At 34.5% G+C, this 27,795-nt stretch overlaps 1 protein-coding gene across 1 annotated transcript; it reads left to right on the top strand.

Annotated features, from left to right (window-relative positions):
* LOC149796060 (uncharacterized) lies at positions 1-27,608 on the top strand. Its single transcript, XM_089964168.1, has 10 exons — positions 1-141; positions 6,065-6,160; positions 6,507-6,581; positions 7,043-7,085; positions 7,940-8,055; positions 10,373-10,497; positions 11,710-11,822; positions 15,020-15,101; positions 24,802-24,934; positions 26,494-27,608. The coding sequence occupies exons 3-10, from the start codon at positions 6,537-6,539 to the stop codon at positions 26,632-26,634; spliced, it is 798 nt and encodes a 265-aa protein (XP_089820294.1). The 5' UTR covers positions 1-141; positions 6,065-6,160; positions 6,507-6,536; the 3' UTR covers positions 26,635-27,608.
* Positions 27,609-27,795: the final 187 nt, after the last annotated feature.

The following is a 27,795-nucleotide window of genomic DNA, read 5'->3' on the forward strand; positions in this document are numbered from 1 at the left end:
CATAGTCACGCTGTTGGAACCAGAAGGTGTATACTTGGGGAATTAAACTGAAAAGTTAACAAAGTTGGAAGCAGCTAAACTGTTTTTTTTTTTTTTTTGTTCTTACAAGAACTTGGCAATTATTACGGGAAACAAAATAAGGTGAGATGGAGAAATATGATTGGATTGATGGATGGATGGATGGATGAATACATACATACGTACGTACATACATACATACATGCGTACATTGATTGATTGATCTTGTGAACAGAAGTCACTGCAAAGCATCGAATCTGTAAAATATATGTCAATATAACTGTTTTTTCTGGTTGACTCCTTTTTATGTCTACGAGCATTTGGTTAAAGACATAACTATGAGGCACTTCAAGTAATCAAATATAATTAATGTAGCATGAATGACATACGAAAACAAGTTGAATATTCTAAGGATAACTCTTACAGCAGAGCCGCCATAAAAAAATCGATATTTGGCATTCATAAACAAATCTATCAGTCAACTCTATTTTCCTGACCATGGATTATATATTGTAAGCTGGACTGTGAATAAATCATATCTGGCGTGGTGAATCGAAAATAACAGAAGGAAAATCGTAAAAAATACACTAATTTAATATACAGCTGAAGTTTAATAAAGTGTACCATTCTATACGTACTGTATACATTTAAAAAAATTCAAAAATAATTCCTTCCGATTACATTTTAACTGCCAGAGCAATGAATGCACACACTTTTAAAGTAGCATGATCAGTAGGTTTCACTCGTTCAAGAAATTTAAACCTTCTTTAATGCGGATAAATATGGTGTTACATACAATGTTAACATATTACTAGATTATTTACATGCCAAGATATTGTTACTGGCATCCTATATTGTGAGCTACACATATGACAATCGTGTGTTTATGTTTGATTTTTTCCGTCTCCCTGATCCAATAGGCAACATGATAATCTAAGTTTTAAATACCATTAAACAATTTAAATTGATATTGTAGGACAATAAAATAATTTGCACATTGAAAATTTATTTTAAAAACCTATAAACAACTGCATCAGTGGAATTATTTAAATTGCCAAATATATCCAGAATGAAACGGTCCGTTGGTTTTCCTTTATTCCTTTCGTTTTCTTTTGTTTGACTCATTCATGAGCCATTTAGAACTGTCACAATATTGAGCACCAAATATCTGATCGACTTTATCAACGGAAACGCGATACTTTGGTTGTGTAAGTCAAGATAAAAATAGGACATTATTTAAGGTGATTTAAATTATCCCGATTGATAAATATGTCCCATCATGCATTCAGCATTCTTTTAATATTTATTATATAGGATTAAATGATCATGGTTGGGTATTTATCGATGTGTAAATTTTACCTAATCGCTCATAAAGTAAATAAAGTCCGAATAAAATCCATCAATCCAGGCATGTATACTTACATTCGGATTTTCTTTCTTTAGAAGAAAAGTCTTGTAGGAAAAGTTCAAATCCTTTAAAATGTTCTCTAAATGCAACTATCTTAGTTTTGTGTATATTTACCATCAGTTTCCATTTCTCAAATTATTTCACAAGTGTTCTGTGTCTGTTATCTTTTCAAACATACACTGTACATGATGCAGCTTTAAAATATTTGCAAACCATACAAACAATTAGAGAAAGTAAACGGATAAATGATTTCACCTTCAGACGCACGCATTACAATTAAACAATTCTGTATATACTACTCACATTTGATCACAAATTATTGTTTGTACATATCCTACAAGATACTGAAAAACTTAAATGATGCTATTGAAAACTTTCTGAGTATAAAAAATGGTGTAAAATCTAAAATAAAAAGCCCTAAACGAATACACAAATGTTTGCATATGAAAAAATTCATTTAATCGCACACAGAACAAATATATCTATCATGAGTTAACCCTTTCTAAAGTCATATTGAGTCGTATTTATTAAATTGGATTCCCTGGCAAACACACTTACAATTGCAGTGTAATGTTTCTCAAAACAATGTTACATTGTTGCAGGGCCTATATGGTTTCTTTCTTCGCGATTTCCATTCTTCTTGCAGATTACTTAAAATATACCACTGTCTAAAATATTTATAAAATATTTATAAAACATTATAATAATGCAATGCTATATATAGTTTAGGTTATATATGCTCATGGAATCTAAGCATGCCGTCTGACCAGACATTGATTAAATCAACTAAAATTTCAGAAACAGTAATCGGTTCATTAAAATCAGCATGCATATTGCTATTATGTTTTCCAATATTTAAAGATTTATCAACTGAAGAAAACAAACAGAATATATTATGTTAAGCCGGAATACTTCATTGTTTTGCCTTAACTGATAATCATTCAGAATGCTGTTGTTTGGTTTGAAAACAGACTGGAATGCTTCACTATGGTCTGCTTATATATTCTGCTACCAAATATTAGATGCATTTACTTTTCGTCTGTTCTGTTTTTCTATAGACTAAATACACCATGCGTTATTCTTCCGCTTCGATTCGTAGTCATATCCGAACTAAGTTATACATTTCTTAGGATGAGTAAATGTGATATTTTATGCCAAACGATTGATTTGCAGATTAATAAAAAATTGCCAATTCGACTCAATATTTGATTAAAATCATCACGCTGACCACTTCATTCTTATAAAGATGAATCAATTGATTATCGATACTTTTGATCTCTACTATATAAATGTAATGTTTCTTTATCAAACACATCTACGTCCCTATTTATTGGAGCATTGTGGATACAGTCGTCATTATTTATAAGCATCGCATCATTATCCATCAGTGACGTTCACTAAGATCAAACTGCAGCATATCTTTTGAAGATAGGATCCAATGGACAATAAATAGCTGAGACTATGACAGCACAATTCAACAACACGTAAATTTGAATTGAGTGAAAAGAACCTTGCCGAAGATAAAAAAATCTACTGAACTGGAACTTTTACATACCATTACCTTTGTCCTCCCCAATTCATTCATTCAAACCGTATGCTTAAAGAAAAAAAAAATCTCATTACTAAGTTTTAAAGTGTAGAGAGAGGATTAAAGGAGATAGTACTCCGTAAATTATTGTACCCTTGAAGTCATCAATGTTTATATTTATTGATAGTTTGTATCGTTGTCAAGGAGAGGAAAGAAATAGGTACGAAGTTTAACTTCAGCTTTAAGTTAGCTCTGGTTCACTGGATCTGATGCTTGTAGATCACCAACTTTATGACTTTATCATAGTACAAACGATTATTGTAATAGACCTAGGGTATATCATGTTTGTATTTTCGTCTCCGTTTACAGCTTTGTCAGGTTTGTTTGATTATTTGTTTGATTATGGAGAGTCGGTATTGGGAAGAAATCTCTTTAACCAAATTATTAAAGGAAGACGTCTTAATGTACATCATTCACGAGATTTATGGTGGCATGGAGTAGTTTCGTAAATATAGGATCTCAAATAGGTAATGATTTAATACTGAATTCATGAAACTAGTTTAATAACGTCTAGCTTTTGCGAATTTCGGTGAGCGAAACCTGAGTATTATTTAACGAGTTTCATAAATGCATAATTAAATCATTACCCATCTGAGATTCTGTTTATCGCAGTTGTTATTTTAATGGAAATATAGAGACAAAAGAAGAACTAATTTCGTTCATTCTGACTCAGACGATACAACTTTCATTTTTGTTGCGCTTACAAGATAATCCCAAACGCTTGCCGATATTTTGTGCTGTTTTATAACCAATGACTTTTACAAACATATTTTCTTTTCCTAATTATAATTCAAAGGGCAACTGTCATTCCTAATAAATAAAAGTTTTTGACTCAGACAATATCATTTTTTGATATAGAATGTATATGGACGTTCCTTGTGATGTCACATGGTTAGATTCATTTAGGATAGACGGTCAATGCGAAATTGTTTACGCCTAAGGGTTATGTCAGTCTCACTAGCGAAAGGTGTTGGATATTCGTGCAAAAGGATGATTTACCGGATGATGAAATTCCATATTTACTGTAATGTATTTGTGATTGGATATTTGTACCAGTTGGTCTGGAATAGGAGACAGCCCAAATTGCATTACATAAGAAACATTAGATCGTTTGAACTATTTATCGCGTAACAAAATGCCGTGGTTTGATAGGCCTAACTTTCTGTCAGCTGGGAGACCGGTTTATATCCACATTTTTCATTGAACAGATGTGAGTTTATTTACTTCTAGAAGTTAACATTTAAACCAGTCTTGTATAAAAAGCAGATTCCATGTCACAAGATTACCGCCGACCCACCCACCCACACCCGCATACATTGACCAATACTCTCAGTTTTACTTATTGTTGTTGTTGTTGTTCTTGTTTGGGGTTTAGGTAATACGTGGCGTAACGAGCCGCGGTGGGGTAGATTCTCTTATTCAGAAAGAGTGACCCTTTTCCCCAAATTCCTTTTAAGCAGTCGATTCGAAACATGGCAGCCAAAATGTTTAAAGTGTTAGTAAAAAAAAAAGTTCCATGAGGCGGGGTAAAGAAATTTTCGCACGATCACATCCAATCAGTAAAGAAAATATTGTATAACAATTTCATGGGTTTATTTGGACCAATCATAATCACATAATACGTTAACGTGTTGTAATATAAAACAGCATATTAAACTCCACACACTATAAGTAAATCGTGCAGACTATGTTATAAAATGGACTCTACCTAATGTCTTATCATTATAATTATTGGGATATTCTCACCTGTACGTGTTTAGTAATTTCAGATAGGAGTAATTATGTATTCTAGGTATATGGGTGAGGTTTTTATTACGCAGTATGAAATACCCATATGTGGCTTAGAAGTGTGTGCGGATAAATCATGGTTTAGTGAAGCAAGGAAAACAATGCACGTGTGAAATTATAGTCTGCCGAATTTGTGGTTATTAGTTGATTAGAAGAAATTATTTGTGGTATTAGCGCGTTTAAGAACCGTTCAACCGTTCACTGTTGTCTTATGGTCCTAAGAAATAGGGGACACATTGACCTGAAGCTATTATCACGCATGTATTGTCTGATTTGCCCGGTAGTAATGTTCTCGTAGACGCCTTGCGTGTTGCAATACCTATGGCACTACAGTGATATGTTGACTTTTTGTATTTAACCCAGTTTCTCCGACACTCTTGTATGCTATGAGACTAAGTATATTCATACTGGAGAGTAATACTCAATACGGTCAAAAGTTGGTCACATTGACTTCATTTTCTTTCTATGACGACTTTGCAAGGATTTGGATTATGTCACTTCTTAACAAGCGAGAAATAGTATTTCACAGAATGATTGTCTAAGTATCGATTAACCATTAGTATGGTTTTTATCAAACTTTATAAATCTAAGGGATGATTAGGGCCAGAAAAGTATTTAAGATTATTGCATAGGACAAGTTTTTCGGAGCGCTAGAATGATTTTGTATTTCAGACTGACACTCTGGGGGCAGGGCGAATTTTGCAAAGAAATAAAACCTCTGTCAATCTATATATTTATAAACTGAGGAATTTATTGGGACGACAATGAATGTCCCGTTTCGCCAGTTCCAACACCATTTCATGTTCCTATGTACTCTGAAGTAATGCATAGCACGCGTATCATGAGGCATATGCTTTTCAATTGTTTCGTCTTTGTTAAATATAGAACCAGTTACCTGAACATTTAATAAAAAAGAAACCTAAACCACAAACAACGATGTTAGCTTCAGGTACATAATACTTTCAACATTATGAGAATAAGTTATATTTTAATTACAAAATCTGTAAGATACAAAACTGGTATTGATCTCATAGGTCCTATAGTTGCCGAAATCATGTTATAAATTGCGTTGTAATGAAAAAAGAAATTGTATTATCCAGTATTAAGCGTATGATTCAGTTATCTTGCTCACGTTCAGTCTTAAGATTCACACACCCCCACCCCCGACCCCCATATATATATATATATATATATATATATATATATATATATATATATATATATATATATATATATATATAATTTGTTAACTGACTTTTCAGGTCAGCCGCGGTGGCTTAGGTGGCTGAGAGTCGGACTAGTAATCCGAGGAGCAGGGGTTTTATTCCCGTCTGCGCCAGTCCTGGTCGGCTGCATCGGTATGTCTTGGACAAATACACTAAGGTCAGATGTTTTAGGCATGATATAACAAATAATGTATTAAAACTACCAATGAAAGCAAATCTACAAAACAAAACTGACCTTCCACAGGCGATGTAGTGTTATTACTTTCGTTAATAGATACATCATAGACAACTAATGCTATTGTGTGATGATGCACCAGTAGGTGTTATATTTTATTTCTTTGGCATACATCTTAAGCTTCGTGGCATTGAAAATGGTCCATACCTCCTTAGACTCTTATATAAAACACTATTTGTATTTATAGTAATCTAAAGCCATTCATATTGTCTTCTTCCTTAAGACGTAAAACTACCCTTTCAGATATTTTAAGTCAGACCGTCACTGTGAGAAATGAACAGACCATTGCTCATTACCACGGAGTGCATCTTTCTGTTGGTAAGTTTCAGCTATGATTATATAAATGGAAAGAAATACAGTTCTTGGCAAATATTACAGACAGATTCTTATTGTATGTCCTCTTAATGTAACGGATAAAACAGGACTTTCAAAGTGGTGGTTTGTGACAGCTTTCACCGTTATTTGACAATGACAGTTTGAAAACTAAAAACGTTTCCGCTTGTCTAGTATAAAGCCGTTTGACGTGCTAGCGCAAAAGTTATTACCTTACTTATCTGTGATCAGTATTTATGTTCTTTATGGAAAATTCGTATTACCAGCAATTAACATAGTTATTTTTACTGTTTTTGCATATCTGATCATATCAGTGAAAAGATACACGCATTTTTATACACAAATAACAAGTAATAATTTTAAATGTTTTCTTCTTCCTGACACCATGTTATAACTTGATACAATTGTTTCTTCTCGTCGAAACTGTCATAGGTTTATATTTTCAGTCATGTTTATTCGATGTGAATGAGAATCTAGCTTTAACCTACAGTAAGTAATTGCCTTTATTTTATATTTGTGTTGCTTCATTTATTCGTAATTAAAACGACAGCTTCCATAAATCTTTAAGAAAATATGAATGTGTCAATAATGTGAAACATAGTAACATGATTCAGATACAACGTTTGTAAAATATTGTTGCTAGCACATGAAATTCACGTGTATATCCACACATCTCCCTCACACACTCTCATTAAGTTTAAAATTAAATCAGCAAACCTAGATACTGCGGCATTTAAGCTTGGGACACACATAATTTTAAAATGTATGATTTTCAGAAACTTTTAAAATCTTTTTTATGGTTCTTTCTGTATTCGTTTCTAATACGCAATCTGTAAGCGCTTATAAGACTAGTCCAACTGCAAACTGCACAGACGCAGATCTGCCTTCGCATCATGCGCCGGCAGATAAGAGTCTGTACAGTTTGTTAGGAGTAATCAGTGGAACAAATAGCATAGACCCTGATCTGAAGGCCCATTATGGCAGATCAGGATCTTTGTCGTTTGCAGTTTGACTCGACTTTATAAGAGAGTCCAGACAGTACTTTCCCGGAGCTGGTGAATATGTAATTCAATACAACATAACTTAACAAGTAATGAAACCTACTCAAAAGGAAAGTTCTCTTTGAAATATGCTGAGTGTTTACAAAACAGAAACACTCTCCGAAACTGGTTGTACTCAGCACAAGCAAGTTGGAAATTATACGTACATACCAACCTAATTATTTGCGTATCTATCTCACTATATATGTATTTAATTTTGCTCATGTTCAAAAGAAGTTCTTATTTAAAAATTCATTATAAGCTGATGATTTATTTTCAATACTAGAAATATTACCTTTTTAGACTGCACAGATACAACCGTGCAGATTTCAGGTTTTGACGGGTTTATTATGGTTCCAACTTGTAAGGGCAACAAAGATGCCGTTGGGAATACGTACACCTTATCAAACTGTTCCCAGGTAAATTAATCTTCTTCTTCTTAAATAATTGTTAAAATAAAATTGTACTTGATAGCACGAATGCGTAATTTTCATACAGAACACGTATTTTATCGTGAATCACGATTCTTTAGTTACGTTTAAAATAACTAATAGGCAAATGCAAACGGTTGCCTATCAAGACTAAATCGTACTGTGATAAACAGGTAGCAAAAGTTAATTTGGACCTTTTTCTATATGTGTTTGGAGGGTGTTTGTGAGTCAGCAATCATTCTCTGCTCTGAAAGTTTCTTCGCATTATAAATATATTGACCTAGTTTGTTCACCACGTATTCCCTGGTATAAATGTATAAAAGCCTGAAAAAGATTCAAAACTACTTTTCTCGGTTAAAAGCAAATTGTTAAGGTTTCGAAATGTTTAAACATTTTGCATTATACATTTTAGAACTTTCTATTTTAATGTATTACCCTTTGTATATAATGGGGCTGAAATTTGGAGTTTTAGTCATGCCAGTGATATTGAGAGAAGTAATACAATTTAATGTAAATATACCCTGAAATATCCAAGGCGTACTTTAACTGCGCTTTCATGGAAGAGTTTCGAAAGAACAGTTCTTAAATCTATGCATATTATGAAACCAAATAATAATAGTTACAATTACTTAAAATGTCACGTAGTAGACTCCCTAAAATCTGATGTAACATAAATGATCTAACACAAGCAAAAAAAAAAAAAAAATAAAATGAAACATCATCTTAGCTATGGTTATGGAGTATATTGTTACAATGAAATTACATGGGATGAGAAAAGTTCATGAATTTATTTAACCAAAGATATATTGATATTTATATACAATTATGATGCAGTAAAGCAATTAAATTGAATAGATTATGTATACAATTAAGCATGAATTTTTGAAAAGGACAATACTTAGACATTACTGTAGACCATTGTATTTTGTTCTCTTGTAAATTAAGAGGTAGCTACCTGAATCTTCGATTGAGATATGATTACAGTCTTTAACATGAAAGAAAATATACATTTTGTGCCATTGATGTCGATACTTAATGTATATTTGCTTGCGTCTGTAAAAGTTCAGTTTAAGTCGTGTTTGCCTGGATGTTTTATGTGTACACGATTGAAGAAACAAATCTGTCTTTCTTCCATTTTGTAAACTATTCTTATGTGCAAGGCAGAATAATTTCGTATGCATACAAAAAAAAATCGCAATAATAAGACTCATCCTGTTCTTGCTAGCTACCTTCATACCATAATTGTATGTATTCTTTTATGTTTTTGTTCTGTAGCCTATTAGACATACAAACACTCATTTCGATTTCCTCGGCCAAGATTGCAAACACGTGTTCACAGCCTTTACTTTAAAAAAAAATTTCTCCATACAAAGCTTCAAGTATATGCGCAAATCTCCTCTAATTTTGCCACCCCTAACCCTTTCAACTCCAAAAGATGTGATGCCTCTCCAACGTTGTGCATTTATGAGTTACTATATATTAGACGTTCTTGCATACCCAACATCACAATGTTCATTTGTATTATATAATTCTTATTTACAGGGCAACGAAACTGAACATTATTTATCTTTACATTATTTATCTTTGGTATACATATAATAGCTTCCTTTTGTGAGATTAAAATATTCGACGCTCACACAAATGGCAATCATCAAAGATATTCTTAGTTGAAAGGTCTGCAATGCAAACGTAGTCTCTGCATTACAATGCAAAAAAAGCATTTTGATAATGTTTGGGTGCTCCAACATTGCAAGTCTAAAACACTTATAGGACACACGGTACTAATTGTAAGGAAAAATGGGAACCAGCCTGGAAATGAGTGGATATTAAATAGAGTATATATGGTTTAGGCTGTCCAGGATTGGTTGATAGTGAATTGTATATTGTAAGGAAAAGAATCTTTCGATAGCTTATCTTAGTTGTAACTGAAAAAAATAGAGACATTGTTTTATTGATGGAATTTCAGTCCTTTGAAAGTCTTGAGCTTGTAACACTCATTACTGATATTAGCACCTGACTCTTTTGTGCGGAATTGAAAGCAAATGTTTGAAACACAGGTAGGTGCAGACAATGCCGCTGATCATATCCTTATCTCTACACAGAAGATGTTATCTACGTTTCATATATAATGATAAATATAGGTTTGATCATGAACACTCAGAAATTTAAAGTTATTGAATTTTTAATATCATGGTGTTTGCATAGGTTTACTATTGGAACTGAATTAGCACAGTGAGTCCTATAGCTTCACACGTGTTTTACTACCCAGTTAGGTACCTAATGGGATTCATGTTATTCAATACAGGGTTTCAGGAACGGTGAATACCTTGGCTACCAGTTTAATCAAAGTGATAATATTTCGCAGCTTCGAACTTTCACAGTAAACTGCAGCGATTTGTCCAGTGGTATAGCGAGTCTTTCCAATTACACGTTTGTATGATTTTACGATTGTTATATCTAAATAAGCCTTGTATACATTTTGTACCGTCTGTCGTTTTCTTCTACATGTCAGAATATTTGCATGTTACGGTAAAATGTTCTCTTTAAAAAGACTTCCTGTCAGATGTTAAATTTTGTAAATGTTTCAGATAATGAAATCTCTTTTAGTACCTTCTTGCTTTGGAAATATATATATATATATATATATATATATATATATATATATATATATATATATATATATATATATATATATATTTCAAAAATAGATGGAACTTAATATATAGATCAAATATAACGCCGATCTGTTCCTCATGAGTATGCGTTTCTAAAAAATATGTTCATTCGAATGGTTTGGAGTTTCCAAGAATTTAACAATCTCCTATTATTATGACGTTGTGTTGGTCTGTCCGTCTATCACATTTGATGAAAAGAAATGTGGATTTGTTTATTATTTTGTTTAACCTTGCAGACTTCACGTTTGCAGTTCTGTTTTCATTCAACGTTAAAAGAAGTCAATGTTTCTTGCACAGTGTAATCAAGACAAACTATTTAAGCAAATCATAGAACATCTGCATATGTCGACGCCCCTAATTCCAAGAACCTCAAGACAAAAGTGGTTATCAGCTGAGCTGTTTTTAAACGCGCTAATACCACAATAATATTTATCTAATCAACTAATAAGGCACTCAAGAGACCCTAATTTCACACTTGCATGTTTTTTCTTGCTTCACATTTGTATGATTCATCCTTCCAACCCGTAAATTGGTCCTTCACGCCAAGTTTCACAAGACATGACCCAAGCACCTGAGACAAAGGATCATTCAAATCACAACTTACTGAATACTTTTACGTGAAAATATCAAGAAAATTCCTTTTGTTAAGAAATTAGGATGGGCCCATTTTATGAAGGCAATACATGCTACCATCAAGTCTCATGAATACTGCTCCTTGAATTTGGCTAATCCTTCTGATTAACTAAAATGACTAAAATCTAAAACACTAAAAATGGAGATATAACTAATAATGGAGATAAAACTAAAAAAGGAGATAGAAATACAAACACACACACACTAGGTTTGTTACAATATCTTAGTACAGCTATAGATTTTATATTATGCTTGTTTCACTGCATTTGTTGAATCCGTAAACACAGTATGATATGTTATCCACATCTGTATACAAATGGGTTTGTGTTTACAGAAATATCAATATTACAAAGGTGTTCCCTACATTTGATTTCACTTTGACTGTCGGGAAAGGAGACACCAGCTATGACCTTGGGCACGAGATTCCTGTAATCCTTGAGGCTGCAGGTGCGGTCATTTCTAATTCTAATCTTAGTACCTATTATTTTACCTTATTTGTATTTTTTATAAAATCAATACCCTTTAATTTGCTCAAAAACTGTCACGTTTGTTTAAAGCATTCAGGATTCAAGGTCTTGCATCTAGCAAGAAAGATACTAAGATATTTTAGAACATCACATTAAACGTTTTCTCTATTGGTGTTATCTATCAGTGTACAATTTGGGCACGAATCTGTGGAAGTCTTTCACATTTTTTTCTAGTTTTATATTTCTAGTTCTATATACAAGCAAACTCTTAAAGTGCTTTTCAATTTCCTGAACCAAATTCTGCGAGTGCGACCAGATGTGTTAATTAGTTTTAATAAAGTGGTTTCATGAAATTATTATTGACTAGCTGTAATGAAAAATCTAGAACCTTAAATGAAATGTTAAATTAGTACACTATTCTTATAGAACGAGTACCGCATTACAAACTTAAATCTAGCTGGTTAATTTATCGATGTACAAATGTTTATCTGCCTTCTCAAGAATCAATAAAGTCCAAATGACTTTATGTTAAATTCCTGAGAAATTTGGTGATATCTGTACTTCGATAAATGCCTAAAAATCATCATTTAATGATCATTCTTTAAATTGTCTTGTTTATGTCTTGAAATCTGCGGATTTCATCAATAAAGCATCCAAGTTTAGTGAGCTCATAGTTTTATTTTATTAGATTCTTCACACTGCGCCACACAGCTAAGTGTCGTATGTCTAACATCGTTCATAACTGATGTGGAACTAACGGTATCACCTACCTTTGGGACTTGCCCGTACAAATGCGAAAGACAATAGTTCATGAAGGTCACCATGACCTTTTCAATGAGTAAATATACTTTACGGCAGAAAAGCTTATTTTGTCAAATGTATAATCTCTATTAGCACAGTATATATATATATATATATATATATATATATATATATATATATATATATATATATATATTAATAAAAATAATACTATCACATAGGTTAGAGAGCATTTAACTCTCTAGGTCGTCATGCGAGTGTGTCTGCTACACACGAGTGCACATATGCACATAACACCGACTGAGTAACATCATTTTTTGGTGATGTGTGCTTAGCCGTGAGGGAATATGGGCTCGTGTGTGCAGGCAAGGCGATGGGTGCCGTTTACCCACGGACGTGGGTTCGAATCTCCGTAGAGTACGAACTAAAAATACTCTAACGTGTATGATGGTATTATTTGTATTAATATATGAATTCTGCCTACTATTATCAAGAATTCTTTTATGGAATCCAGGGATAGCACTTTCCGTTCAAATTGTGATCCGCCCATGGCGCAATAATACGCATATAAAAACATTCTCGCGACCGTCTGCAGTTGATTTCAGAACAATGATTACTTTCCACACAGTAATCATTTGCGACGTATGATTACAACGATAAAAAGTATTAATAATCCTCGTTTTTTTAATGAATTTAATATGGTAAGCATTTTCATCACAATCCTTTCTGCTTTGTGTTCACCCTCCCCTCTCATGCATAACGGACTAACTACGTAGAAATGTGGAGTGAGTGAGAAAAGAAGTTTTGAGCTGGATTAAAACCTTGAAAAGGAAATTACACTAAGTAACCTGTAAGAATATTGTTCGCCGTAATGGTATGTGTGCCTTTTCCTTGGTATTTGTCTACAGAGTTTATATAATCACTGATACAAAGATGCAAACCATGTGGACATTATACGGTAAATTTCTCGGTTACCTGTTACGCATACTGTGATGTATTAATTGTTTTGTTATTGTTGTTTCTTAAACATACTTTAATGTTTTAAAAATCGATTATTATTAATTAAATATGAAAATGTCCAAGGCCCCCCCTCTCTCTCTCTCTCTCTCTGTGGATCATCGTAGCAAGATACGGGCTTTTTGTTTGTGTCATCTCACTGTGTCATAGGACTTATGAATGATGGTAAAAGTTATGTCAAACTAACCAGAGGATGAGAGAGAGACAGAGAGAGAGCGAGCGAGATAAAGTTTTAAAGTCAAACGGACGAGAGAGAGAGAGAGAGAGAGAGAGAGAGAGAGAGAGAGAGTTAGTTTATGGTCGGTGTACTGTAACTAAAGCAGAATAATGACTTAGATCAAATGTAAATATATTAAACTATTTTAAATACCTCTTGCTGGTTCGTCATTTCGCTTAGTTTCTTTTGCACATTAATTTTCATGCGCCGGTACGTGAATGGCAGCGTCTGTGTGAATGGCGTAGCTAAACCATACGTTTGTAGTGCTCTGCTTTTATCATTAAAATCATCTTTCATGCTTAAATCATAAGTACGTATTATACTGATTTAAACAATGTGAAGAAAAATAGACACTAAAAAAAGAAAACAGCCAACTTGTCAATAAGCAAAGGTGATTGTGAATAGCCACAAAAGGCATAGAACTACATTTTGTAGCGGACACACTCGAAGGTGTGAGGAGTTAATTCATTCGGTTAATACACAACTGTCTGTAGTAAATCTTAACTCCATTCAAAGGGCAAATATATGCATCTGTATATGATGTAAATAAAATATATGTACAGTATGTACGCTGTATCAATGATATACCACTCGTTGTAGAAACTTTTCATTAGAAGGAAACTCGGCAGGCCTCGTTTCCTTTTAATGAAAAATTTATACATCTCGTGGTATAACATTGATGAAGAGTAATACTCTCTCTCTCTATCTCTCTCTCTCTTTATATATATATATATATATATGTATATATATATATATATATATATATATATATATATATATATATATATAGAAACGAATCATTCCAATCGATTATATTAAAAGGCAAAATAAGCTAGTGTACCATGCAGGTCTTAACGTATTTACATATAAGAACAAACTGAATTCAGTTTATGAAAAAGAGAATTAATTTATAATGTACGTTAACATCAAATTTAGAAATAGTCTTGTTTGCAAAGCAAATACAGAGTATCCAACTACCAGAGCCCGATCGCTGATCGGTCAATTCCCAATTGTTCGCATTCAGAAGAAGCTGGGAGAATACTGATCATGTATCTCCTTGTTGCCTGATATTTATCCTGCCTGAACATTTCGTTATTTATTTAGAAAATAAATAAAAAAATCTAGAATTAGATAACAAATATGGAAATATAGAATTAGATAACCTCCAATGTGTTTTTCAGGGCCTTACATGATTACACCAACACAATGCATAGCCGAATCTTCTGAGCATCCGGAAGTTAACATCATTTTATGGGCAAATCGGTAAGTTATTACACTACTTCTAATAATACTCATATGAATAAAAAATAATGTTCATTCTTTGTAATCTCGTTTTATTGATTAGCAATGTCGATTTTCGAGTGCGTTGTTTCTTTAAGTCCTCCGTGTCAGCTTGCGTAAAGATATAAAAGAGTACTTTTTGTGCATCCGTGGCATCTTAATGAGTGTTCTAGGACACATGGCCAGGAAAAGTACAGATGACCCCATATGCATTAATATGTGTGTAACATGAAGCAGTTTCTGCGATGACAACCACAACAGCAATAAGAGAAGAAAAAAAAAACAACAATAACGAAAACAGATGCTGTTATTAATAGTAGCACTTTCACCAGGCACCATCGCTAGAACTTGTTACAATTACTAAAAACCGTTACTGTCATCACCATATTCACTGCAAATTCCAACACATATACTGCTAATTTGGCTGTTTCTCCAATTGCTTCTGCTATTGCAGCTGCTGCTAACTTCAGTTTTCGAGAGGCGAAACACTAATTATTACATAGCCTGACTGAAACAGACTCTTGCATGGCTCCTTGAGATCTCTTGTTTTCGAGGGTCTAATGAAATACTTAATTATTCTGTGTTACTGATAAAAGGCACATCGGCATAACTTTGTTGGAGCAAGAACTGTAAATACAGTTTTCCTGTCACTAAGTTTTACTATATGTACTTGTGCAATGATTGAAGCCACGGTAAACTGCAAGCTTCAAATTAATGAACATCATTTTCTGAATAGACGCAGATGCTGGATACATGTCTCATTCAGCCTTATAAACTGTCTGTTTGCAAGTGATATTTGACGTAGCTTATAAATACAAAAACGAAAACATCACCTTATCTCAACATCGAACGAAATGTCTTTTCCAAAATTTAGAAGCAACCTAGTTCTATCGTTACACACTGATCTTTCTTTTTAAATCTTACTTTCGTTTGGTAAAACTCTCACAGAGGCCCACGAGAGGTACAGAGAAACACAAATTAATAAGCACACCAAACTGATAAATGGCTATGGTAAAAAAGATCTACAGAATAAATAATTGACATCTTACAAGATTCTTTACAATTGAAAATCAGGAAAACCGTATAAATCACTGATTGACAGATGGATGTGTTCAGTACATGGACAAGGGCTGGTTTCAAAGAGGCAAAAGTATTCTGACACCCCACTAATATTGTCTTATAAATTCTACAAGATCACCGCTTCTGTTATCTATTACTATATTGTCATTTAATGAACTAAATTTATTATTATATGTAATATTTTCATTCAGTAGCGAAGTGATTATTTGAAATTTATTCAAATACTGAATATGAAACAAAACAAAAACATCACTAGTCTACTTACTGCGTCACTCGTGCAAAATTATATACGTGATTTGTACAAGTTCATATCCTCTGATACCACTCTTTGGTATGCAGACTCAATAGAAAATGTGCAAAATGTTTGGATTGTTGATTACATAATTTACTATTGCAATATGACATCATCAAAATCAAATGCTGAATATGAAACAAAACAAAAACATGACTAGTCTACTTACTGCGTCACTCGTGCAAAATTATATACGTGATTTGTACAAGTTCATATTCTCTGATACCACTCTTTGGTATGCAGACTCAATAGAAAATGTGCAAAATCATCAATGGTAGTAGTTTGTCAAAGTTGGAAAAATCAGTGGTGGGAAAATTTGCTTCTCAAAGACGCTTAAAGCGCTTTCGTAAAATATCTGATTGCACCAAACATGGTTGATTTTTCGGCGGAAACCAACGCGTAGATGGTGGGAACAGAAGGTGAAAAGTCGTGGTCCAAGAAGAAGCGGCCGAGTTAGGCATAAACAAAATCAGAAGGGTGTCCTGAAATTTGCGAGCTATCCTCCTTTCAACTGGAAAAATTATGTCACATTACAATATTTAAATACATATAGCGACGACAAAGCATCTGATAATTGGGTTAATTGGATACATATCTGGAAACGTTTCAAAACTCTAGTTGGATAAGTCTGCTCCAGCAACGACGCGCCATAAATCAACAACGAGGCCGCATCGGTTTGTCAGCTGTTACTCACCAGCAATATCATGGACCCGAAGACTTTTCGCGTGTTGACAAGCAAACTCAATAAAGATATTAAAGATATATATTAACTATCGGACGATGAGTTCTGAAACTCTTTACGTGTTACAAAAAATCAATGCTGAGATGAAGTATGCCATAAATAAAATTGCAATCCTCACCTCAATCATTAAGATCTCCTCAACGAAACCATAATTGTATGTAGTCTTTTCGACACCACTCATTGCAGGGAAATCCTGCACAATCGAGATGCGAGCGTCGTTGAGCGTTAATCGTAGCTGGCCTAACATTCAATCGCGGTCATTTGGGGGTTTTCACGCGATTAAATCGCTTTGTTCTTCGACAGAGGGCGGTAGAGAGGGTACATGTAATGATGTTGGTCATTACTCTGGACCATATGAACTTGTATTAACAAAAAAGAGATCTGCTGGAGGATCACATTGATGACCAAGAACGATTCAAAATTTTGTATACACGAACATATCCTTTCAGCCAGCTCTGACATTTCGACCGAATCTCTGACGTACGTGGATGATATTGCACAGTCGTCGCTGAGATTGGTTTATGCTTGACCTGACGATATTAATGAGAGTCCAGATGATAAACAAACTCTTGCAAGACAAGACGGTACCAGATATTATATCGCTCAAGACATAATTACCAGACCTGAATTAATCAGACCTGTGACGCTATCAGTGGCAGTTATGAAGGTGCAGCATCGTAAACACAAGCGTTACAGGGATATATATATATATATATATATATATATATATATATATATATATATATATATATATATATATATATATATATATATATATATATATATATATATATATGTATGTATGTTTGGGTGTGTGTGTGTGTGTTATTTGGATTACCACGACTGAGGCCTCAGGTGATCTGATATCGATTACACCCGCGATGATATATCTTCCATGCAACAATGACCGGTTAGCAAACCTTCGTTTTAACCATTGGGACAAGATAGCTATACATTATACATCGACCTGCAGTTTAATAAAGTGACAACCGTAAGTGAACATGTAAGACCCGTTCTTGTCGTTCAAGCAAGAGGCCTCATTTATGTGGTATATTACGGAACTGGCATTGGCGATGCTGTCCAGAGATTGTTTTCAAGGGCACCAGAAGCGCTCGCGATCTTGTCTTCACACGTAATACCGATCGCAAAACAAGTTGATACCATTGGAGAAATTGCTGTGGATCGGTTGATAATCTCGGACTGCGCATGGTTTAATGGATTCGAGATCTTCTACCACTATTAGTGACTAAAACACTACATGAGGCAGTTAAACTAGCATCGACAACCAAAATGCCAGCTCCTGTTAGTGAAATTATCAATGAAGCTGCTAAACAACGTATAGTGAATTCGCGATAACAAATATATGTTAATGGGATCAGATTGCTATTGTCTCTCAAAAGGTATTAGACGAAACGACAAATGTATAAACGACGGTTCAATTCAAAGATGTATCAGATTCCGCGTTTGACATAGAGGTGCTTTTGTTGCTAGATAAAAGCAAACAAGATTATCAATATTACAAAGCTATGATTCAAAACCTGGAATGTCAAATATAACGTATGGTTGAGGAAACATATCGGTACTTCGTTCCGTGCAAAGTATTTTTGGAACTTCAAGAAAAGCTTGAACGGAGAATCCAAAAGGATGCATTCGGTCACGACGACAACGGCGGATTTGTCAACAATGGCATCATGGCGTTGGTTAGCTGCCCACTTTATCTCAGTGACGGAACATAAATCAAAACTTATTTAGATAAATCTGACATTGCCCAACAATTCTCGAATTCGCTAGATACAGTGACAATTGGGAAAGATCAGCTGACCCCTCTATGATGTTCATTAAAGACGCAAACGCCCATGCAAATAATCTACCAAATATTCAGCATCAACTCATGCAGTCTGCTTTTCAGGACCCGTAACCATCTGGCATGCTTGCCAGACCTGGTGCTGGCGGCGCCTTTGTACAGGTCAAAAACTAGACATTTAACCATGACTTTGCAGCACAACGAACACAGCTGAAGGAGCGCGTGGTGTTTTCCTGCACGATTCCACTGTCACATATATTTAGATTTTGGAGAAACGTTCGAAAGGTTATTTTCCGGGCCAAACACACTGTCATGTTAGTTCGTAAAAGCCACAACAACAACCATGAAGTTCGGGGTGATGATGGTGTCGCTGACGGTAAAAGTTGCGTTGTCCAAATTTACGCTTTGGATGCCTTTAATGAGTCCATCAGGTGCCATATACAAACATTTGACAGCATTTAACTGGTCTGGCTGAACGTCTCGTATTTCATTTCTCCTGGTTTCAAGGGATTCAGAGTAAAACACCATTCGAGAAGAATTCTCATGGCAAATGAGTATCCAGAAAGGTATCGGTGCCGTACGGCACATGTCTATAATATTTAAACTCCTGGACCGTATAAACACCCAAGAGGTAAGTTCGACTATGTACTCAATACTGGCATTGAGTGAAGTCTCGATGAGGTTCAACGGTCACCAAGAAACCACTAAAGTAATTTTCTTCGAATATAGACACAAGCAAGTGTGCATCATCGGCTGTCGAAATAGCTCTACCGAAACCAAAACATTGACAGAAGCTTGCAAATTTCTCAACATAACTTCACTACGGTGTACCCGAGTTATTATTTTTCTCTTGAGCATTTAGACTTGGTCAAGGAGTCTGTTGTTGACATGTAGTTCAAAGCACGTGTAGAACAAACCTGTAAAGATGAGTATAGACGCATTGATGTGGTTCTCTCCTATGAGACTCGGTTGCTGCAGGGGATGATATACAAAATGAAGATTATTTGTGCGCCAGTGGAAATTGATAATTTAACTTGTAACGTCTAATGTCATATCTAAGTAACATGTCACGTTGAGTCGAGGCCAAGTCGTTAAGATCTCAACCGCGATTAAAAAACTTTTGAAACTTTCCCAGAATAAGTTATCGATGACTATAACTTGATGTTATCGATGTTGACAATTACTCAGGCACAACATCTGAAAGCACCCAAACCTCAACGCCGCTGGGGAAGTCGTAATTTATCAGCTGCCGCAGTTGCTGCGATGAAAGATGAAATATTTCCATTCGTCGTAGCCATTTGGCGGCTGCGACTCCAACGTTTGCAAAAGCAGCCTTGCTAGGGCCGTCAGAACTGCATCCGGAATGGCTCTTATTGCGACTCTATGGTCCTAAACTAAGAAACGGAAAAGATCGAAAACCAACAAGTTTTGTAAAATTCAACAAAGACTTTATTTTTCTAGAATACAAAGTGAAAATTTAAAAAGAACTTACAATAATGCGAACGAATTAAACCCAAAATAGTCATGAATGATTTATTACAAGTCCAAACGTATAAAATTCCAACTGAATTCCAGGGTTATACCAAATAAGTTCCAATATTGAACGTGTTGATGTGTATGTAGTCGCGAACGTGGTAATGTGCCAATGGAATGAAGTGTGATGATGTGACAACAATCTTTTGAAATATTACAACATTATGATATAAAAAATTATTGTATGAAATCAAGGTAATTCTAAGAATATTATAGATGAGCACTTTGTATTTCCAGTGAATAAGATCAAATGATTCCAGCCAAATGTAACACAACAATACGACTGATTATGTTTCAGATGTTAAATGCAAGAAAGAGTAAATTTTCAAATAAACAAGAATATATAATAAACTAAGACAAAAAAAATAAATCAGGTTGTGGTCAACATCAGGTATAACAGATCCATCTATGTGGGAATACCAATGTCCTTGACACATAAAAATAATTATCCTAATATTTAAGCTACACTCATAGAGAAATATAAGATATGTATTATCATGTTTACGTAATGAATGATCCTACTGAGATAAAGAACGAACTTAAGATTGGAAAAGATCAATTATAAATTACAATCATACATACAACATAATGACAAAAAACTCATAAACAATACAAATTATATATACGTAACACTCTGAAAAAAAATGGCCAGTGGACGATCAAAATCATGAAAAGGTTTTCGATTATCCAGATGTCTCCCGAGCGGAAGTGTTCACCAGTTGTGGTCCCCATATGAAGCGCCCCATTGACCAACTTTGATTCACTTGCGATGACAAAGTCAATGAAGCTTTTCCCATGTGTCTTTATGTGTAATGAACTTGCATAAATGATTCCCCGTACAAGGGAAACAGGAACCCTTAACCTGGGGTCAGCAACACAACCTACAGTTTCCAATACCTGGTGAGATCGAGACATTTGTTTGTATTTTGACTCGAACGGGCTTGCGCCATCATTTGAAGCAGCTGATTATTAAACCCACGGCGGTGGAACAAAACCACTGTTTTGTTGAACGCAGAAAACACGAACGAACGTCCCAATCTGCGGACATATTTCTGTCCACGTTCTGCGTGCACTCAAGCGTTCATCAACCCCACAAACACTTATTGATTTTGCTTTAAAATACTCGTAATAGTATACGAAAATGTCTGTAAATATTTAATGAAGATTAACTGCCCGAGGACGCAACCTTGACGTTGATTTGACCAGGTTTACCACAAAGGCTAATTTAACTGAGTTTACCAGTCGGATTGTTGTTGGTGTTGCTCTGGGCGAGCTTGGGGTTTTTCAAGATCAAACTGGCAAACTTAAAACGTCGAATGTGGACATTCAATATGTGGTTGTGAGTTTACGAGGTGCAGTAACAAGAACTTAGCCGAAATCAATGAAATCGGGGGTATCAGAGACTGGTTTGTCGATTGCACTTATCAATGATGATGCTACAACGAAACAATAGGTTGATGAACAGATCGCAAAGGCACCACGGGTCGTAAGTTAATGGGCTTATTCGGGAGCATAACCATCGAAGGAGAGCATCAAATGATTGGTATAGTAAATGACCAAATTGTTTTCACTGCTGTTGGGGATGTCTTTGTTCTACATAAATCTCACATCTTAAAAGTTCGCCTGTCTGGATCGCATTTATTTATTATAAACAGATGTAGCGGAGAATGGGGTGGAATGACAATATTCATATTAAACAATCATTATAATAACAGATAATCAGTGATACGTAACACCAATGTCAATATCAATATCATTAGTCGGGTACTTAAACGTCATTGGCGTTTGTGTTTAAGATTAGATTCATCATTATATGTACATGATGGATTCTGAACAGGGTGATGAGGTTTTGCGGAGTTTGCTGACTGGGAGTAGGATCAGCTGACCATTGTTGTTGACAGTTATAGCAGTTCTGTTCCACTTGTAAACGAATATCTGCTTCAAAATTACGGGATTAAAATACACTCATATACATTGAAATACACTCGTATACATTGAAATCTGATCTTATTAAGGGCACAATAGAGATCAACCGTTGGGATCACCCTGTTGTACCAATACCAACTCGAAGCCAGCTTGGAATCATTGCATTTAGCACGCGAAAAAGCTCAATCGTTGACTGGACGGGCAGGCGTGAAAAGACTCAGGGATTGTTTCAACAACGAGGAAGTGGAATTTACCACTGAATCCACTCGGTTACATTGCCCAACGAATCTGTTAAACCAACACTGACTCAGACAAGAAAAGAAATATATTGACTGTTATTCAAGAAGGACGCACTTGTCCGTGTAACATGTTTTGGGCGAAGATGAGAACTATCGTTTCAGACATTATTCAATAGTGTAATCAATTTGGTTTGACATGAACGTAATGCCATACCTCCGAAATTTAAATATTACTATATATATATATATATATATATATATATATATATATATATATATATATATATATATATATATATTGGTTGGAAGTTCGGTACGTGTTAAACCTGATTAAGGTCGATCTGCCGAAGAATTATATTGCGCAATCACGTTATTATTAGAAGAACTATAATGAATCCTCAAACTTACCGTCGTGATACAATAATCGAAGCGGAAATACAGCTGCAAGCTGAAGTCGTCAAAAGCACCGCGCTACTAATGAAATACAAATGCGCGAGTGTCGTTGATGCTGTTTACGGAATCACCTCCGCGACCACTGTTGGTCTTGGTGTTGCTGAAATTCTGACAACAGCAACTATCATAGGTATATCAGTCAGATTTGTTGTCTTAGGTATATTACTAGCGAACTGGTGCTGGTAAAGTAATCTTGATACGGCTGAAGGTCTTTTTCTTGTTTACTTCGTGAATACGTGTCTGTTCGGAACTTCGCGCAGCAGCATAAAACAGTCTCACAACGATTAGCGATTATGCTTGATGGCTCTCGAAGTTAAAATAAATGACAAGGCGGAGTTTTGAGATGTTGGTTGCCGGAATGGCAAACCACAGGCAACTATGGGCACAAATGGGGGTGGGGTGGGCAGTTGATTTATAGGCAGTAAAAATCAACTTAGTTCCTTTAAAAACATAAAACAAACATAAAAAGTATATTTCCCGCTGCGGAATTATATCACCTGATTAATTCCATTTCTTCAAAGAAAGTCCAGATCAACCAGATTATATCAGATATGGAATGTTCTCAAATATTGCTCGGTATCATTCAACATTATATACAGCCTATAAATGATAGTATTAAGTCTATGGTCCATAAAAACCTATCTGATATTGAGAATAGAGATATGAAGCCTATAATTGATAGTATTAAGTAAATAAAAACATCTGTGATCAACAAGAGAGGCCTACAACCTATAATGTTTAGCCTCCGGGTAATAATGACTGTATTCGGTGATCCAAGAAATATAGCTGGATGAAACAAATTTGAAAAATATATCAGAAACTGACAAAATATTGTGATTCCATTACATAAGCGCATAACACTTGCAATGCTTTCAGCAGTAACCGGACGATTTACTGCAAAAATCATATAGCATTTTAAGGAATAACGGTCGTCGAAGGAGGCAATCGGTTGACAGCATAATTCTTAGTTGATGCTAAAGAAGAAATCGAAGAACTGATAGAGTAAGGCGACTCACAAATGTTGCAGCCTGTGCAAAGGTTTCCACATTTACATGAATATACATAAGCCTGCTGAGTCGATTGCTTGGAGCGCTAGTACAAACTTCACATCTTTCACGCTATTTGAATGAGCCAATCATACTTTCTCTTTCATACACGATCGATTAAACTGACGCTTTCATTTAGGTGTTGGAGATCGTTACATTATTTCGTTAATAATGTAGTTTTGTTTATGAGAACTCGTGAAAACGATGAAATCTCCACACAGGCAGCCACGGGTGATAAAGTTGGGTAGCGGATTGTCTCCGTGACTTGCGCGGATGGATTATTGCTTGAGATAGTAACTGAATGTTTTTGCACAAGAGAATTTTGGCTACTCTCAATAAATGCAGTGCAGATAAAATCAAGGAAAGTAATCCCTAAAAGAGGTAAAAATCCATAATTAATAGGGCTAAATGGTGGTGATAAATATAATAATTATCTTTTTTGATACTGTATGTTTTGCATTTAATCTTATTATCTTAGATATTGCTGGTCACAAAGGTAGTGTATGATAAAGGTGTAAATTAAAGTAAACATTTAATTGTTTTATTACTAAATTTATTGCATTTCAGAACCACGCAACAGCAATATCTTCTCACAAACTTCAGTGCACGATGTAACAGCACTTTGACTGCCAAAATGTATGGATTCCGATTCCTAAATTCTCACGGCATTCGTCTCACATGTGCTGTTCAGCCATGCTCGGTATCCAGCTGTCTATTTACCTATCTTTTCTTTTTTGTTGTTTTTCTGTCTTTCTGTATACATAACTTTTGTCTTTCTTTATGCTTATTTATCTATCTATATGTCTGTCCGTCTGTATTTATCTCAGTGTGTTTATGCATATGCAATCTTATACCGTTTCTCTTTAAAACTGATCTATGAACTCTCTATATTACATCCATTACCAAATATATCATTAGCCTTACATAAAGAACGGGAAAGTGCACAGTCCACAAATTGGACTGTATTGTGCATCATGAGTCTGAAATAGAATATCGTTCATTAACAATCCTAGCGTATAACTTGTAAGTTCCGTCAATATGCTGTTCACAGTCGTTTCAAACAAAATAATTGTGTTGCTATTGTCATCGATTTCCCCTCTCAACTTTTATATTTAAAATACTGTATATTTCAACTGAAACGCTTTTCGATGCAAAACGGTCAGATGATAGTATTTTTTAAAGATGCCATTAGTTTTAAAATTACCAACAATACTGAATAACATTTCAATATTTACTGGCAGGTATTTTTTATATAAAGTGGAATACATTTTTGTATATAATGTTGAAGCTATGATATAAAGAGGACATTTCTATCCAAAAACTACCTTTTAACATACATGCATGTTTCTTTCACAAAAAGCGAATGATACAACCCATAAAAATAACCCTACTGTTTTGTTTCATAATTACGAAACTATTTAATTATATGGAGAAAAAAATGCATTATCAGAGATTTAGATGGCCATTTCCAAAGCATGTAGTGCTCAATAGAGAATAATACAAAAGGATATTGAAATCCTTTTTTTTTAGCAATTTGTTGTGTTTGTCTTAAACAAAGACACAATGGACACCTATTATAATTTCATAGGAGGGATTGCATTGATGTGTTTCACGACATTAAAGTTTATGGTATCCATTTATTACTGTTAAGGCGTTGTTACTGGCATACTACAAAATAGAAATCGCCCCTTGAGAGTATTTGGGTACTTGAAACAAAATAGCTACACAAGTGGCATTGTTGCTCCCATGGAAACTATATTTCCACCAGAGATCCTTTCGACAAGAATTTAGAAGAATCCTTTCGCTTTAGTATGACTAGAGACTGAAAACACAGAAAGTAGAATGCTTAAAGCAGTTTATAAACTTCATCAATGCAATCGAATTAAAATTCGGTCTGATAGCCGACTGTGACTGACGTGTACAATGACAGTCGCCTTGACAAATCTATTAAACGACTGACCCAGGATCAATCAATATCTGTAGACAATTCACCTTTTCGTGATCCACCCATTGTTTTTCCTTTGTCTTTGTCATTTCACTTGATAATGATTACAATAAATAAAAATGGCATTTTTATTATATAAAAATTGTATAACGGCAACGGATCATTCTCAAGAGTTTCTCAATATAATTTTGATAACTGGCTCCTAGCTTGGATTTAAATGACAAGAATAAATAAAGCTACGAAATCAACTTGTAAAAAGATTAAATTTCACAAGTATATCCACCTATACCATACGATTTTATATCACTTTTTAGAGCTACCAAGATGATGCACCAGTGGCCGAGAATGATGTAGAATTTCTGTACCAAACAGGGTACACTGAAGATGACGACTATTTGGGCCAGATACCTGAGTTGTCCATCACACACACAATCACTATCATAATTCTATACTAAAGGTTTGGAATAAAGAAGAAAGGATTTAAGTGATTAGCAGTTTTAATTTAGATGCCAATGTATGCCAAATGGTTTTGGAATAACCTTATCATCTTTATCTCTAACCCCTCCTTCCAGTTTGTTTTCCTCCATCTGCTTTATTTGCCAGTTTTAATTTAAAAAGTCCCATAAAAACAACAACAAAAAAGAAAACAAACAAAAAGCACCAAAAGAAAAAATAAAAAATAAAAGACAAACAAAAAAGAAAATAAAAACATAATCCAAAATTGAACTTCATCGCTTCGCTAGGGCAATTACAGCTGTATTCTAGCAATGGAGGGAGCAACTTCTTGTCATAAACGGCTAGAGAGTGAAGCTAAATAGATCCGTATTTGCAAAACATGTAACCACTGCAGACCAACACATGTATGAGTGCATACATAACTTTATGTTTCTACCTCAAATGATTTTCTAACTTATGCTAACAATTTTTAGACATAAACTGTGTGAAAAAAGTTTAAAAAATGTGAAACATTGAAAATTTCTTGCAATGGACTAAAATTCTAATAAAATCATTTTCATCTCTCTCTCTCTCTCTCTCTCTCTCTCTCTCTCTCTCTCTCTCTCTGTGCATAGATAATTGTCTTTGTCTACCTTGTGTGGTATATGCCTACTAAATAGTTTTATTCGAGCAGACCTACCGATTGGTTCTATGAGCTTTACGATGATGAGATCTTTTATGAGCATTCGAATCTACGACCTTCCGGTCGTTAGTCAGGCACGCTAACCAATCATCAACCGCAGCTCCCTTGAACTGCAAAGAATTTCGATCATATTTTTTCATTAAATTACTAGTAGTTATATTATCTGACAGTCGTTAGTTTACAGTATTAAGGGCTACTCTGTAACATCCAGATTTTGGTGGGACGGAGTGGACATGGAGGCGTTCTGTTTGATTCAATTAGTAGGCAAACACCACACAAGGTAAACGAATGCAATTCTGATTGCTGCAAGAGATATATGTAAATGATGTGATTATTTAATGTATGTATGTATGTATGTATGTATGTATGTATGTATGTATGTATTATAGTAGACATAACTTATTGGAGTTGATATGGAAACGGGATCATTTAAATATTAGTTATATAATTTCATTAATCTAACAGGTACTTGAACATT

Source organism: Sinohyriopsis cumingii, chromosome 7 (genome assembly GCF_028554795.1).
Source record: "Sinohyriopsis cumingii isolate HCF-2022 chromosome 7, ASM2855479v2, whole genome shotgun sequence".
NCBI lineage: Eukaryota > Metazoa > Mollusca > Bivalvia > Unionida > Unionidae > Sinohyriopsis > Sinohyriopsis cumingii.